Raw genomic sequence first — 17,559 nt, 5'->3', positions numbered from 1 at the left:
GAATGGAATTCCAAAATCTCTGTAGATGTTCATTGAAATGAAAAATAAACAAGCTAAATTTAAAAAAAAGATGAAGAGTAGAAGAATGGATAAAAAAAGCTTTTCCATATGTTGCCTACTCAAGAAAAAGATGAGCTAAAAGTCAAGGGGTGGGAGGAAATATACCAAAAAATAGCATCCACAAGAAAGTTGGAGTGACAGTATTAATCTCTGATAAAATGAATTTTAGGGTGAAAGCCACTATTAAGAGATAAAGAAGTTAAAAAAGAGATATAAAGGACACTAAAAATAATTAAAGGCACAAAGATTAAGAGGACATATCTTAAGTTAACATCTAGACACTTAATGATAGACCTTCAAAATTCATAAAATAACAATTAGCAGACATGAAGAGAGAAATACAAAATAGTAGAAGGATGCTTCAACATATCTTTTTCACTGACAGGTGAGCTTGAAATTCAAATAAGACACAGAAGAACAAAACTATGCTATCAACCAACTTGATTTAACAGATGTATTCAGGGTACTTCACCAAACAAAAAGTGAATTTACTTTATTCACAAGTGCAAATGGTATATTGTCCAGAATTAATCACATATTAGGATACAATGCAAGCCTCAACAAATTCAACAACATTGAAATAATATAAACTATCTTCTATCTTCTCAGATACAATGCAAAGATTAACAATTAACAATAAGAAGATAAAGGAACAGAAACACACACACACACACACACACACACACACACACAGATACACACACACACCACCACCCCCCACATGGAAGCTAAATAACATCTTGCTTTAGCACCATGAGTTACTAAAGAAAGAAAAACCAAGATTAAAAATTTCCTCAAAACAAATGAAAATCAAAATACATCATATCTAAACCTCTGGGCTATAGCAAAGGTAGTTCTAAGAAATCAACGTATGGTAACACAAAGACACATAAAAAAGAAGACAGGAAATATCAAACTGCCTTCCAGAGTGGTTTTACCATTTTACAATCCCACCAAAAAAGTGTAAAAGTTCCTGTCTCACCACATCCTCTCATTTATTACTTACTTCCCTGCTGAACTTTACCACTGCTACTGGGTATTGATTTGCCTGTCTCTTTTTGCCAGCGATTATGAGCATTTCTTCATGTGTCTGTTGGCTATCCAAATATCCTCTCTGTGATAAACTGAACATAGAAATTCCATTTGATCCAGCTACTCCACTGCTTGGAATATACCCTGGGAAAATGAAAACTGAAGCAGAAACAGAGATTTGTACACCAAAGTTCATAGCAGCATTATTCATCATAGTAAGAACATGGAAATGTCCAAATGCCTAACCACAATGGAATGTACTGAGAAGTGGTATATTCACAAAATGGAATCCTATGCAGCATGGAGGAGCAATGATTTTGTAAATTACTACCTAACATTGAAGGGACTGGAGAGCATTATGCTAAGTGAACTAACTCAGTCTCATAATTACAGATACTGTGTAAGACCATTATTATAGAATGAATCTGAGGATCCAGGAGTGGGGGTAACCCTTAATCTTAGGGTCACACAGTTTTGATGGTTGGAGTAAAGGATGGGAATGTTTCAGTGTGAAAAACAATGTATACAAACTTTATCAACTTTGCATGTAAACCAGTATAAAATAATAAAAGGAAAAAGGACTTTTATACACATCTTACTAGTTATCCTTCTATTTTTACAATGGTCCTATGCAGTATTTGTCCTTATGAGACTGAGTTAGTTCATTCAGCATAATAAGGGAAGGGGAAGATGAGAAATCACCAGGTCATAGCATTTTGTGGGTAGAGGGAGGGGGGTGAAGGAATAAGGAAAAATCCAGTGGAGACCTGATGAAATCAATGGGATAGAAAACAGAAAAATAAGCCATCAATAAACTCAGCAGCTGGTTCTTAGAAACGGTTAATAAAATAGACAAACTTAATGAAAGAAAAAACATATTAAAGAGATGTCATCACAGTAGAATAAATCAAAATTCAATCAATAATATCAGAATTTTAAGAAAAGCTACACTATAATAAATTTGAAAATACAGAGGAAATAAAAAAAAAATTCCTAGAAACCCACACCCTATCCAAACTTACACAGACTGCAGTTAACTCTTGAACAGATCCAACAAAAAAGAAATTATTTTTGTTGATGTTGTTGTTAGGTGCCTTCGAGTCAGGTATGACTCATACTGACCCTATGAACAAAAGATCTGAACTCTGTTCTATCCTGCACCATCCTCACACTTCCTGAGACACAATAACTTATTACAGCAGTCATCGTGTCAATCCACCTGAGAGTCTTCCTCTCCTTTGCCAACCTTTCCACTCTATCAAGCATCATCCATCTTCAAGGAATAGCCAGCCCCTCCTAGCAACATGCCTAAAGCATGTGAGGAGAAGTATTCTTGCCTCCAATGAACACTCAATGAACAATGAAACACTCCAATGAACCTCTCTAAGACATATTTGTTTGTTCTCTGAGCTTGTTCTATGTTCAAGGCTCTTCTCCAGCACTACAACTCAAAGGCATCAATCATTGGTCATCGCCAGCTCTCAGATGCATTGCAAGTAACTGTGAAGACCATGGCCTGGATCAGGAGCACCTTGATTTCTAGACTGATGTCGTTGCTTTTTAGTACTCTGGAAAGTTCGTTGACAGCAGATTTTCCTAATGCAATTTGTCTTTTGATTTCCTGACTGCTGGTACCAAAAGTGTTGATTGTGGAGCCAAAAGTTGTAATTACTAACAACTTCAAACTCTTCTCCATCTATCATGGTGCTGCCAATTGGCCCAGTGGTGAGAATCTTTGTCTTCTTGATGATGAGCTTTAATCCACATTGAACACTACATTCCTTGACCTTTTGCAGCAAGCGTTTCAGGTCCACCTCAGTATCAGCAAGCAAGGTTGTCATCTGCATAGCGTAGGTTGTTGATGAGTCATCCTATGATCCTGATGGAGACAGGATGCATCCCTGACACACTCTCTTGCTGCTTTTGAACCATGCAGTGTTTCCCTGCTCTTTTCTGAGGACTGCTTCCTAATCCAAGTATAAGTTTAGCACAAGCACAATCAAGTGTTCTGGGAGAGGTCCCTAACTGCAGATTTACTCAGTGCAATGTGTATCCTGATTCCCTGGATACTGGTACCAAGGGTGTTAATTGTAGATCCAAGCCAAGATGAAGCTGTTGACAGTTTCCATTTTCTCTCCATTCATCATTCCACCGTGATGATGTGTAGAGCCCTAATTTTTTAGAGACACTGAGTGAGTCATAAAAAGATAAATATCAGTCCCGGCCTAGATGGCTTCATGAGTAAATTCTACCTAATATTCGGAGCCAAGCAATCACACAAACATACACACACATAGATTAAAAAAAAAAAAAACAAACCAAAACCAACCCCGACAAATAAAACAACCAAAAAACCCCCTCAATTCTATTAACATTATCTCAAAAGACAGTAGAAAAGAGACCACTTCCAGAATCATCCTATAAAGCAAGCAAAACCCTAATACCAAAATCAAGCAAAGACATTACAAAAACAAAACAAACCACACAGAAAGAAAGAAAACTATAGGTCAATATTTCCATCATGAACATAGATGTGTAAATCCTTAATAAAACCTTGGCAAATAGAATAAAAAATATAATTCATCATAACCAAGTGGGATTCATAACAAGAATGCAGGGATGACTGAACATAAGAACAACAAGTAATGCAATTCATCATACTAACAAAACAAAAAACAAGAATCACATTATCCTATCAATTGATACAGAAAAAGCTTTGACAAAATCTACCAACCCTTCCTGATAAATATTATTAAAAAAATAGGAATAAAGTGGAATCTCCTCAACATAGCAAAAGGTACACACACAATGCTAACAGTCAAATAATTCTCAACAGAGGATTAAAGGCATCCCCTTTGCAAAGAAGGAATAGGCAAGGATGCTCACTATCAACACTCCTATTCAATAGTGTATTGGAAGTTCTAGCCAGGTCAATAAGGCATGAGGAGGAATGTTAAGGTACATTCAAATTGACAACCGAAATTGTCAATTATTTCATCTTACTCAAATTCACAATGAACACTCTAAATGCCAGCCGTCAAAAAAATAAAAAATCATATTTCATTGAGAAAGTCTGCTGTGAGGGACCTCTCCAACATGCAATGATGTAAGTTTGAAGATTAAAGGTATGCTGATTCAAGCCATTCTCTTTCCAATCGCCTGGTATGCCTTTGAGGGCTGGGCAAGGAATAATGATGACATAAGAGATGGATCAATGCCTTTGAGTTATGGTAACAGATAAAAGTGCTGAAAATCCCATGGACTAACAAAATAACAAACAGATATTTCTTAGAGAAAGAGAAACCAAAGTTGTTCTTAGAGAAAAGAATGGTGAACCTTCATCTCACATCTTTTGCCTATGTTATTAGAAAAGGCTATTCTTTGTAAAGGTAAATGATACTTAGGAAGGTGGAAAGTCAGCAAAAGAAAAGACAATCCTCAATGAGATGTACTAATAAAGTGACTGCAGCAATGAACTAAAATGTGTTGAAGATTATGAAGGTTGTTCTGGATAGAACAGTGTTCAAATCTATTGTTCAAGACATAACAGGGTTGCTATGAATTGTAACCAACTTATTGGCACCTAACAACAACAATGGGAAGCTTAAATTTGACAAAGGGTGTAAATCTATAAAGTGAGTAAAATAAAGCCTCTTTAACATATGATGCACAAAACTAAATATCCATTTGTAGAACACTGAAACAAGATCCATACATCACACCATATACAAAAACTTGCTAAAGATAGATAAAGAACCTAAATGTAAAGTCTCTTGTTGTTGAGCACCACTGAGTCAGAATGGACCCAAAGCTGACCCTCCAACAGATTTCAGAGGCTGTAAATCACATGGGAGTTGACTGCCCATCTTTCTTCTGCAGAGCAGCTGGTGGATTTTAACCCCAAGAGCACTGGTGGCCTAGCGGCAAGAAACTGTGCTGCAATCCCAAAGTCACAAGGTGTGAGGCCATCAGCAGCTTTATGGAAAAAGAATGGACAGTCTACTCTTGTGAAAAGCCTCTGGAGGGTCAGTTTTGGGTTGGTTCTGACTCAACAGTACAACCAACACCTTTGCATCAGCAGCACAATTCCTTACCACTCAGCCAACAGAGCTCTCATGGAAACCTAAACTATAAAATTAATCAAGGAAAACATATGGACAAACTTTTCATTCTTCAAAGAAAAGAAAAGGCCCTAAATTATGGCATAAACAGATTACTAAGCATAACTAAATATGCCCCAAAGGAAGATAAATTAGATAACAGGAACCTGCTAAAAAGTAAATCGTCATGTGCACCTGAAGACCAAAAAAGTCAAAATACCTACAGATTTTGAGAAAATATTTACAAATAACACCTGACAAAAGATTAATCTCTGAAATCCACTGACAATCAAAAGATCTCAAAACAAAAAGTCAAAGAATCTGATTATAAAATTGGGCATAAAGAGACATTTCACTAAAGAAGACATTTAGATAGTAAACAACACAAGAAGTGATGCCCACAAAGGTCATTGTTTTTGTTTTTGCTGGGTTCCATCAAGTTGAATTTGACTCATAGAAATAGGAACAAAAGATCTGAACCCATCTTAAACTGTGCCACCTCACAATCTCTGACACACTGGAGCCCACTGCTGCAGCCACTGTGTCAATCCACCTGGTGAAGGATTTTCCTCTCCTTTTTCCACTCCTCCACCTTTCCAAGAATGATGTCCTTCACCAAGGAATAACTTCTCCTAACAATATGCCCAAAGTATGCAAGATGAAATTTTATCAAGTTTGCCTCCAAGAAGCACTCTCTTGGCACCTTCTCTCAAGACTGATCTATTTGTTCTTTTGGCAATTCATAGTACTCTAACACCACAGTTCAAAGGCAGCAATCTTCCTTCTCTCATATTTATTAATTGTCCAGCTCTCAGCAGCATACCAAGTTACTGAAAAGATCTGAATCAAGTTTACCTCAGACCTCCAACTAATATCATTGATCCTTAATAATTTGAAGAGGTCCCTGACTACAGACTTTCTCAGTGCAATACATTTCCTGATTTCCAGACTGCTGGTACCAAGTGTATTGATTATGAATCAAAGTAAATGAAGTTGTTGACAGTTTCAATCTTTTCTCCATCTCTTGTGATTTTGCCAATGGTGACAATTTTTGTTTTCTTGAGGTTGAGATGCAATCTATATTGAAGGCTGTAGTCCTTGATCTTCTGCAACAAGAACTTCAAGTCTTCATCACTTCCAGTGAGCAAAGTTGTGTCATTTGAATACTGAAGGTTATTAACGAGTTTTCCAACAATCCTGAAGCCACATTCTTCTTCATAGAGTTCCATTTCTCAAATAATTTGATCAGTATACAGACTTAATAAGTATGATGAAAGGATACAACTCTCACAACACCTTTCTCAATTTTGAATCATATAGAGTTCTCTTGTTCTGTTCCCACAAAAGCTTCTAGATCTAGGTATAGGTTTTGAATGAGCAAAGTTAAGTGCTCTGGAGTTCCTTTTCTTCTCAAAGTTACCCATAATTTGCTATGATCCACACAGCCCAATGCCTTTGCATAGTCAATAAATCACAAATCTGGCCCCTCCTAGCAACATGCCCAAAGTATTTGAGGCAAAGCCTCATCATCTTTGCCTCCAAAGAGCGCTCTGGCTGCATTCTCTCCAAGATATGTACATTTCTTTTGGCTGTCCTTGGGATGTTCTTCTCCATTGCACTGGGAAAGTTTTCATGTAGGGACCTCTCCGAATTATTGAGGAGTAATGCCAGTTTGAGGATTAAGGTGCATCTAATTTAGGCCATAATATTTCTGATCAATTGCTATGCATCTGAGAGCTAGACAATGACAAAAGAACTGATGTCTTTGAGCTGTGGTGTTGGAAAAGAGCACCAAATATCACGTGGACTGCCAAGAGAATAAACAAATATATCTTGGAGAGAGGGCAACCACAGTGCTCTTTGAAGGCAAGGATAATGAGGCTTTATCTCACATACTTTGGGCATGCCATTAGGAAGGGCTATTAGGAATAAATATACCATTTGATCAAACATAATCACAAAATAAGTATATATCCAAAATAAGTAAGAGCTTGGAAACAAATTAATAAATGTCTATCCATGTTAACTGTAGCATTATCTACAATAGAAAAAAAAGAAAGAAAACAACCCAAGTGTCCATAAACAGATGTATGGTTAAACAAACTATAGTAAATGCACACAATGGGATGATATATAACACTAAAGAATAATGAAGAATTTGTGGAATAATACATAAAATTGATGAGTCTAAAGCCAATGAAATTAAATGCTGAGTCAGTCACAAAAATATTACATGTATTCAATATTACAAAAAGACTAAAGAAAGGTTTATACACAGGAAAAATCCAATTCATTCTTTGGAGGTTACCAGAGATAGGAAGGGTGAGGGAAGTTAAAAAAAATCAGTAAATACTTAAATCAAACAAAACCTAAAACATAGTGGAGTCTGACTTATAGCTATTTCTGACTCACAGTAATCCTCCATGAAGTTTCTTAAGTTGTAAATCTTTATAGCAGGAGACTGCTCATCTTTTTTCTGGATTAGCAGCTTATGGATTCAAATTTCCAATTTAGACCAAATTATTATGTGCAAACCTACAAAAAGATTCCTAAATAGATAATGTGGTTGCTTTGTGGATTCCAAACCAACTCAGTAAATGGGGAGGAGACTGCCTATCTTTCTCCCACAGAGCAGCTGGTGGATTTGAACCACATGCCTTTTGCACAACTTCTTATCACTAGAACTCCTTTAAATAGATAATTGTCACTGTTGTTTGATACCATAATCAGAACTGACCCACAGCTGACCCTCCAGTGGGTTTTCAGAGGCTGTTAACTGCACAGTAGCAAACCATTGCTCTCCCAAAGAGTAGCTGGTAGCCTTGAACCACATGCCTACAGGATTGCAGTGTAGCTTCTTGCAACTAGACCACCAGCGCTATACATTATTAACATGAATGAAAGGAAAGACATACAATAAAAGGAAGATTCATACAATATCAAAAAAGGGAAGAAATTAAGATACGTATAACAAATATAGTCAACAGAGGCAAACACTATTACACACACAACCCTATATTATCAGCATTCATAACTTCTGATGAAGACAGAGTTAGATAAGCAAGATGAACTGATATGGGCAAGTAAATTTTGCAGTTCATATTACTATATTCATATCTGTATATATCAAAAATATATCCTTGTATATGGAAGAACCAAGAGGATGCAAAGTTATATAACTTATTAATCATAACCAAACAATTGGATGGGACGAATTGTTGATATTAGGACTTAAGGGCTATACAGCTGGAAGATACAAAATTTAGCTCTCATAGTCTATAGGACATCTATATCCTATTTGATGAGTCGTACCTAGGTCTAAAATTTTTCCAGTAACCATCTAAGTTATAAATATTTGTCTCTCACTTTCTGGAACAAATTAAGAAGAAAAGCTAAGATGCACAGGAACATGTATATATTCCAATGGACTAGCAGAGCACATAAACCACAACCTCCAAGACCCTAAGACCAGAATAATTAAATAGTACTTAACATCATTGCTGACAGCTCTGATAGGTACTTGAAGGTCCTAGATAGACTGGGTTGAAAACATGAAACAAAATTAAAAAGCAAAAATAACCAGGCTTACTGATCCCAGAGAAACTTGTGGAACACTTGAGACTATGATTGTTGGTTAGTCATCCTTCCAGACTGGAACAAAACTATGGCTCACATTTCAGGCAAACATCAATTTAACTCAACTAATTATCATTGAGTAGGAACTAACTCATAGATAACCTTCTAGTGAGTTTTCTGAGGCTGTAAACTACTTGGAATAAAATTTCCCATCTTTCTTCCATGGAGGAACAAACTGGTAGACTCAACTGCCTGCCTTTTGATTGCCAGCGCAACTGCTTACCCAGTAGACTACTAAAGTTCCCTAGACAGGCCTATAAAGTGAACAATATCATTAAGAAGGCACTCACTTCTTTTTTTTTTTGCACTCACTTCTTATATCAATTAGCCAAACAAGGTAAAAATGACAGTATTTGCCCAAGGAAAAGGTTCAGAAAGCAGGAAGGGGTAGGATAGTAGGGCAAATGGTAATGGGAATCATAGAGGAAAACAGATGAATGTAGTTATATCATGACTATAATAATTACATAACAACAACAAGAAGGACAATGTGTACAAGTGTTTGAATAGAAAATAAATTAATTTTGTAAACCCTTACTCAAATCACAATTTAAAAAACAAAGCAAATAAAAACACTAGTGATGGAAGAAGTAAGAGCAATGAACTAGCAATAAGAACAAATAATACCAAATGCATGTCTATTCCACACCAGGTGTTATGCCCATGGCTTGTACACATTTTAATATCATTTTCAAGATAACAACTGGCAAGATCACCACTGATAACAAACCCAGAGAAACAGCTGAACTTTGAGGAGGTTATGTTATTAGCCAAAAGTCACAAAATAGAGTAACTGCTTGGGTTTTGAAGGCAAGTCTTACCACAATCACATTTGTGAGTGTTACAATTAACTGGTAAATTGTCTAACATCAGGCCTGTGGCCTGCAGAAGGCCACTTGGTACTGGTTATTGAACAGAAGAGTCTCAAAAATCTCAGAGGTGCTAAGAAAGAGTGTAGGAAATATAAAGCTGAAAGGGCCAAGAATACTATCATTACAGGTGTTAATACCTATTGTTTTGTTGTTGTATGTGCCACTGAAGGAAATGGCAAAAAATAAGGCTCCAGGAATAGATGGTATACCAATCGACATATTTCAGTTAACAGATGCTGCCCTGGACGTGCTCACCAAGTTGTGCCAAGAAATGTGGAGAACGACCACTTGGCCAACTGACTGGAAGAGATTGATATTTGTTCCTGTCCCAAAGAAAGGTGACCCAACAGAATGTGGAAACTACAGAACAATCTCACTGATTTCACATGCAAGCAAGATTTTACTGAAGATTATCTAACAACGACTGGAACAGCCCATCAACAGAGAACTGCCAGAAGTCCACGCTGGGTTTAGAAGGGGCCGTGGTACTAGGGATATTGTAGCTGATGTTACATGGATCTTGGCTGAAAGCAGGGAATACCAGAGGAATGTCTATCTGAGTTTCATTGACTATGCAAAGGCATTTGACTGTGTAGATCATAACAAACTATGGCTGACTCTGAGAAGAATGGGAATCCCAGAACATTTAATTGTGCTAATGTGAAACCTATACTTGGACCAAGAGGCAGTCATCAGAACAGAGCAGGGTAACACTGCATGGTTCAAAATTGGGAAGGGCGCACACCAGGGATGCATCCTATCTCCATACCTTTTCAACCTATATGCAGAACAGATTATCCGGGAGGCTGGGTTCTATGAGGAGAAATGTGGAGTCAAGATTGGTGGACGAGTTATCAACAATCTGCGTTATGTGGATGACACAACCCTGCTTGCTGAAACTGAAGAGGACCTGAAGCGCCTGCTGCAGAGTGTCAAGGACTGCAGCCTTCAGTACGGTCCGAGGCTCAATGTCAAGAAGACAAAGATTCTCACCACTGGACCAGTTGGCAGCATCAGGATGGATGGTGAAGAGATTAAGATTGTACACAGCTTTAGTTTGCTTGGCTCCACAGTCAACAGTCTTGGCACCAGCAGCCAGGAAATTAAAAGGCGCATTGCCACGGGAAAGTCTGCTGTTAGGGACCTCTCCAAAGTACTGAAGAGCAATGGTGTCTCTTTCGAGACTAAGGTGCGTCTGATACAGGCCATGGTCTTCGCAATCACCTGTTATGCATCAGAGAGTTGGACAATGACCAGGGAGGATAGAAGGAGAATTGATGCCTTTGAGCTGTGGTGCTGGAGAAGAGTATTGAGAATACCATGGACTGCTAGGAAAACAAACAGATTCGTCCTGGAAAGGGTTAAACCGGGTGGCTCCTTGGAGGCAAGGATTCTGAGGCTCCGTCTAACATACTTTGGACATGTTGTGAGGAGAGACCGGTCCTTAGAGAGGGACATCATGCTTGGGAGGATGGAGGGATAGCGCAGGAGAGGAAGGCCCTCTATGAGGTGGATTGATTCAGTGACTGGGATAATTGGGATGGGAGTGTCAGAGACGGTGTGATTGGCACAGGACAGAGCAGAGTTTAAGGCTGTTGTACATAGGGTCGCTATGAGTCACAAGTGACTCAAGGGCACATAACAACAACAACATGTGCCACTGAGTCATCTGTGACTCACAGCCACCTATATACAATAGCTCTGAACTCCACCCTATCCCTGAGCCAGTCTCACTGTTTTCAACATCCTTAACCCCCATTACCCTAGTTACTGTGTCAATCCATCTCATTCAAAGTCCTCTCAGCTCTATCCCTTCACCCTTCCAAGTATGATGTCTATATCCAAGGACTGGTCCTTCTTGGAATCATGCCCAAAATATGTGAGATGCAGCTTCAAAATCCTTGTCTTAAAGAGCAGTTTGGTTACACCTCTCCAGAATAGACCTATTTACTCTCCTGGCAGTCCCCAGCATGCTCCATATTCTTCTTCACCACCACAACTCAATAGCATTGATCCTTCTTCTATCATCTTACTTGTTGTCCAGCTTTCTGACAAGTAACTGCAAAACCCACAACCTGGATAAGGTGCACCTTAGTCTGCAGACTGACAACATTGCTCTTTAGCACACGGGAGAGGTCCCTGACAGATCTCCCTAATGCAATTCGTCTCTTGATTTCCATAGTATTGGTGTCAAGAGTGGAGCTGAACAAGTTATAATTGTTAACAACTTCAATCCCTTCTCCATCTATCATGGTGCAGTCAATTAGCTCAGTGATGAGAATTTTTGTCTCCTTGTCTCCTTGATATTGAGCTTTCATCCACTGACCTTCTGCAGCAAGCAAGATTGTATCATCTGTTTAATGCGAGTTGTTGATGAGTCTTCTTCCAATCCCCATGCCACATTCCTCCTCATAAACTTCAGCCTCCAGAATGACTTGTTCTGCATAAAGATTGAAAATATAAGGAGGCAGGGTGCATGTCTGACACACTCCCTTGCTATTTTGTTTACTTGCTTTGTTCTGCCAACTGCCTTCTGGTCCAAGAATAGGTTTCATATGAGTAGATATGTTCTGGGATTCCCTTTCTTCTCAAGGTTAGCCACAGTTTTGTGATCTACACAGGCAAATGCCTTCACATAGTTAATGAAACACAGATAGAGATCTCTCTGGTATTCTGCTTACAGTCAAGATCCGTATGACACTGACAATAATATCTCTAGTACCATGGCTTATCCTAAACCTAGCTTGTATTTCTGGTAGTTCTCTGTTAATGTACTATTCCATTCATTTTTTAAATTATTTTCAGTAGGATTTTGCTTGTGTGTGATATTAGTGATATTGGTAAACAATTTCCATATTTTATTGGATCAACTTTTTTTGGAATGAAAATAAATATGGATCTTTTCCAGTCAGTTGGCCAGTTAGTTGTCCTCAAGATTGCTTGGCACAACTCAGTAAGTGTGTCCAGGGCGGCATCTGTTTATTGAAATACATCAATTCATATGCCATCAATTCCTAGGGCCTTGGTTTTTTTGCCAGTTTCTTCTGAGCAGCTTGAACTTCCTCCATCACAATTGTCTCTCTCTCTCTTTTTTTTTTACCATTGGCTCTTGATCATATGTTGTTTTAAATTCTTCTGTGTCAGCCAATTCTTTTTGGTACATTGTTACCAGATGATTACAACCTAAGAACTCAATGATTAAGAATTCAGAGGACTCAAAGAAATGTGAATGGGGTCTCACATGCCATCAGTAGCTCAGACATTAGCAGCTGACTCTAAAACATGCCAGGTTTAAGCATCTCTTAAGTAAACTCAGTATTCTCCCTGATATGGAGGAAACTAGATAAAGCAAAGACGTGAATGAGACTGAATGAGGCCAAATGAGATGTAGGCTGTGCAAGGCAGTGAGGAAACAAAAAATGTCAACCAGAACTGTTGAGCTTTCCGTGTTCTCTACTCTACACGAGGCTTATGCACAGCCCTTCCTGCATTCTCTATGGGGCTTATGCAGACTGCTTTGGCAAGACAGCAACAACAGGGCTCCAAAGGACAAAACCACCTATTTTTAAGAACAGGAAATTCTGAGAAAAATTTGGTTCATCACAGTATGTCATTAATACAACAACACACCTTGGTTAAGAGTTAGGAAGCCTTAGTCATTCTGCTGGATTACACTATTTTGTCCAAAGAATTATTTTTATTAATTATTTTTTAATTGATATTTTAATAAAAGCTTATTAAGAACTTGGATTTCCATTCACTCATTGTTGCACATTTTCCTCCCTGTTAAGCTTTTTTCTTTGGGGCAGTGAGATGTCTCCTACATTGTTTCTCTTTTTAAGGAGTGCTTTGCTTAATTGGGGTCTCTTTCCATTCCAAATGAAATTGGAGACTGCCTTTTCCATCTCATTGAAGACTGTCTTTTTCATCTCATTGAAGAATGGAACTGGTATTTGTATTGGGATTGCACTGAACATGTAGAATACCTATGGCAGGACTGTAATTTTCACAACATTGTGTGTTCCTATCCATGAGCAAGATATTCTTCTGTTTCTCCAATTGTCTTTTTGTTTCTTGGAGTAATGTTCTGTAATTTTTTTTAATAGATCCTTGTGTTTCTAGTTGAATTTACTCTCAACTGTTTAATCTTGTGATTAGCTACTGTGAGGGGTATTGTTTGACTTAGCTGCCATTCTATATTCTCTTTGTCACTGTAGAGCAATCCAATTGCTAAATTGGTCTACTATGTCGAGTAGTTCTCTTGTAATTCTCCAAAATGACAATATACTGGTTTTACTCTGTGACACTCAGTAAGAATCTCCCAAGAGACAGTGATTGGAGATGAAAAAAACAAAAAAGTGCCAGGTCAGCATCATCCTCCCCTGCCATTTTCTGCTAGAGACCCTGAAGAGCAACACTGACCAGGACCAAAAGATAGTTTCTTCTCTTTACCAATAATTCTGCCTGGATTTTGCATCTTCAAAGTTTTCCAGTATTTACAGTTACACTGAATCAATAAAGATTTTTTTAAAAGCCAAAAAGCAAGGTCAGAATACACATATTCTGTTCAAATTTTTAATGTATAGGCTACAGTCACACATTCAGAACAAGTCCATTTTCTTTAGTATGTGTCCTATTAGTATTTAATTCTGAGTAAATATAAAAGTCTTAGCATAATAGAATGAATGAAATGAATTAACTGTTGTGTTTTCACTTTTGTTGGACAGTCAAAGAAACTGTTAATGCACATTATATTTATCATTAAAAGCAAAATGTATAGCTTAATAAATTTCATTTTCTTCAAGTATTATGTTCCTCAATGGCGAAAAAGAATGCTCACTTTAAGGGGGTAGCTAGTGAAACCTACAAAGGAAGTTAAAATTGAGGGTTACAATCCAAGTTTTCAGAGTAGGCTAACATGTGTGTACATGTGTACTTCTGCTTTCCCGTTGCCACTTGGAGTGCACTAAAAAGAAAGCTGAAGTAGTTCAATTTTCAAACAGATCTGGCAGTAGGTGAATACAGAGAAAAGACATACTACTTACAAAAATTTTCCATTTGTCTTTGATCCTATCAGGACAATCTGTTCAGATTCATCCCGAGAGATTTTTCCATGGAACCAGGGCATTTTCTCATGAGCAGTGGTGGCAATGAGCTTCTCCAGCTGCGGTTTCTGGCTGATAATGGCTTGTTCCAGAGCTTGACCCTGCCACAAAGAAAGATTCCAAAGAGGGAGAAGCAGAGTGGAATAAAGTTATACTAACTGAATAATTTTTAAAAGACATAAAAATAATTTCTATTCAGTCATGAGCCATAATATGGTAAAATATATAAATGAAAAATTATATAAATAGAGCTCTTGTGGAGTTCTGGTAGCCTAGTGGTAAGCTGTGTTGACAATCCAAAGGAATGCAGGTCAAATTCACCAGCTGCTCCACCTGCTCCAAGGGAGAAAGGTATTTAAAGCTTCCTGTTGTATTTAAAGTCTCTGAAAACCTGGTGAAGGGTCAATTATGAATTGGTTTAAACTTAACAGAACATATCAACAACCATATACACATGTTTTTTTCACCATTCACTCAATAAAACCAATAATAATTTTACAAATGACATACATCCTTCTCATAGATTAGAAAGTTACACTTCTAACTCAAACATCATATCTTTTTGGTGGCTCAAATCCACCAGTAACTCCAAAACAGAAAGATGGATAATCTTCTTCCATTCAATCAACAATCTTAGAAAACCCACCAGAGGATTAGATATAAGTCAGTTCTGACTTGATGGTAATGAGTGAAGAATGAGACTTTAAGTTGTGATGTAGCCAAATACACTAAATATTAAGTCTGAAACATTTCAACTAAAATAGTAAAACTATCATATCAATATCTTCACATTTACAAGTAATGACATAAATAGGGAGGCTGATATTTTAAAAGCCAGACCAGATTTTAAGAATCATCTAGTATAGTCTATGAGGTTCAGAGAGCTTTCACATCACAATCTACTAGGAAGGATTGTTCTGTACTAGAATCTGATCATTTAATAACAAGTACAGAAGTCATAACAGAGATCAGCCATCAAAAAAGTACATCCATAGGCCTTCATGTTTGTCTCTGTATTTCTCAGATTAAGCACCCACTCATCCTCCTGCCACTGAGAATGAAGATGATAAATGGCAATGTAAACATACAACTAAAGGAACATGGACAGAAAACAAATTAGTTTTCTTACATTTTTGCCCTAGAAGACAATTGGATCTTCTCTACAGAAAAAAAAAAAAGGAACCAAAGTTTGATTATTTGAACTTACAAAATAGAACATGAAAAGTTAAAATGAAAATATAACTAACTCAAACCAGGAAATGGAATAAGGAATGAATATGGGAGGGAGGGCATGTGGGTGTGGTAATTACACCATGATTCACAGACAGAAGGAAAGCCTAACTAGCCACTGATGACATGCCAGAGAGGCATGTGGAACAAAGTGAGTCCAGAGGTTCAAAATAGGAGGGTGTGGAAAGTGACTCAATCAAGCTAAGGAACAAAATACTTGTTTATGCATGAACAGCACATATAAATTACAAATGTGTAATCTGTAGAGAGTAAATGTGTAATTTCTAGAGACTGTAATTTGTAGAGAATAAATGTGCAATTTCTAGAGAGAAGACATTCTCTCTAAGAAAAGGTTACATTCATCTAACATTCCTGAACAGTCTGCATTATAGAAATAGAAAGCATAAGGATGATACACGGGGTATTGGAAGAAACATGAGGGTATTGGATGCGGGTAAAGACACTGCTGTATACCTTGCCAGTGGTAAAAATTAAGCAACACTGTGATTGTAAAAAACTATAGAACTGTAGACCTAAAAAGAATTTTGTTGTTGTTTTTGCTGTTATTACGTGCCATCAAGTCACCTGCAACCCATAGCAACCCTATGTACAGCAGCTTTGAACCCTGCTCTGTCATGAGCCAGTCACACTAATTCTGACACACCAATTCCCATTGCCCATTGTTACTATATCAATCCATCTCACGCGGGGTCTTCTTCCCCTGTGCTGTCAATCTGTCTTTACAAGCAAGATGCCCTTCTCCAAGGACCTGTTTCTCTAAGTCATGTGCTAAAAGTATGTGAGATGGTGTTTCAAAATCCCAGCCTCCATAAAACTAATGAATAGGACCGTCTAAAGATTAAATCCATGTGTGCATCAAAAACGTTTTCCAACATATTGAAAAGAAAACCTACAGACTGAGAACAAACATTTGGGAATACCAGCTCAGACAAGAGTCTCCAGAAAAGTTTACAGAATACTCCTCCTGCAGTTCCACAAGAAAAAGACTGATAACCCAATTACAAAATGGGCAAAAACATGGAAAGAATTTTCATAGAGGAAAATATCTGGATGGCAAACAGACACATGAAGAAATGCTCCAAATCACTGGCAAGAAGAGAGATGCAAATCAAAACCACAATGAGATATAATATCACCCCAGCAAAAGTGGCAAAGTTTAGCATGACAACACGTAATAAATGTTGGAGAGGATGTGGAAAGATTGGAACTCTTCTACATTATTGGTGGGATTGTGAAATAGTACAACCACTCAAGAAGGCAGTTTGGTATTTTTCCAGAAAGCTGAACATAAAATTTCCATATGACCCATCTATTCCACTGCTTCGAATATATCTCAAGAAAATGAGAACTGAAGCACAAAAGGAGACTTGTACAACAAGTTCATAGCAGTGTTATTCAACACCACAAGAAAATGGTTGTTGTTGTTATGTGCTGTCGAGTCGCCTGCGACTCATAGCGACCCTACAACAGCCCTAAACTCCGCTCTGTCCTGTGCCAATCACA

General features: G+C 37.7%; 1 protein-coding gene across 2 annotated transcripts in view; it reads right to left on the bottom strand.

Annotated features, from left to right (window-relative positions):
* SYK (spleen tyrosine kinase) overlaps positions 1-17,559 on the bottom strand; it is a 248,996-nt gene that overhangs the window by 226,369 nt on the left and 5,068 nt on the right. For both annotated transcript variants that reach the window (XM_006901174.1, XM_006901175.1), the window contains exon 2: positions 14,746-14,906. In XM_006901174.1, coding sequence (XP_006901236.1) covers positions 14,746-14,906 — 161 coding nt within the window. The remainder of the gene's footprint in view (positions 1-14,745; positions 14,907-17,559) is intronic.

The sequence above is a fragment of the Elephantulus edwardii genome, unplaced genomic scaffold, assembly GCF_000299155.1.
Source record: "Elephantulus edwardii isolate Elephantulus edwardi_28Jun2011 unplaced genomic scaffold, EleEdw1.0 scaffold00313, whole genome shotgun sequence".
Taxonomy (NCBI): Eukaryota; Metazoa; Chordata; class Mammalia; order Macroscelidea; family Macroscelididae; genus Elephantulus; species Elephantulus edwardii.
Note: the sequence above shows the minus strand (reverse complement) of the source record. Positions and strands in the feature narration are given on the sequence as shown.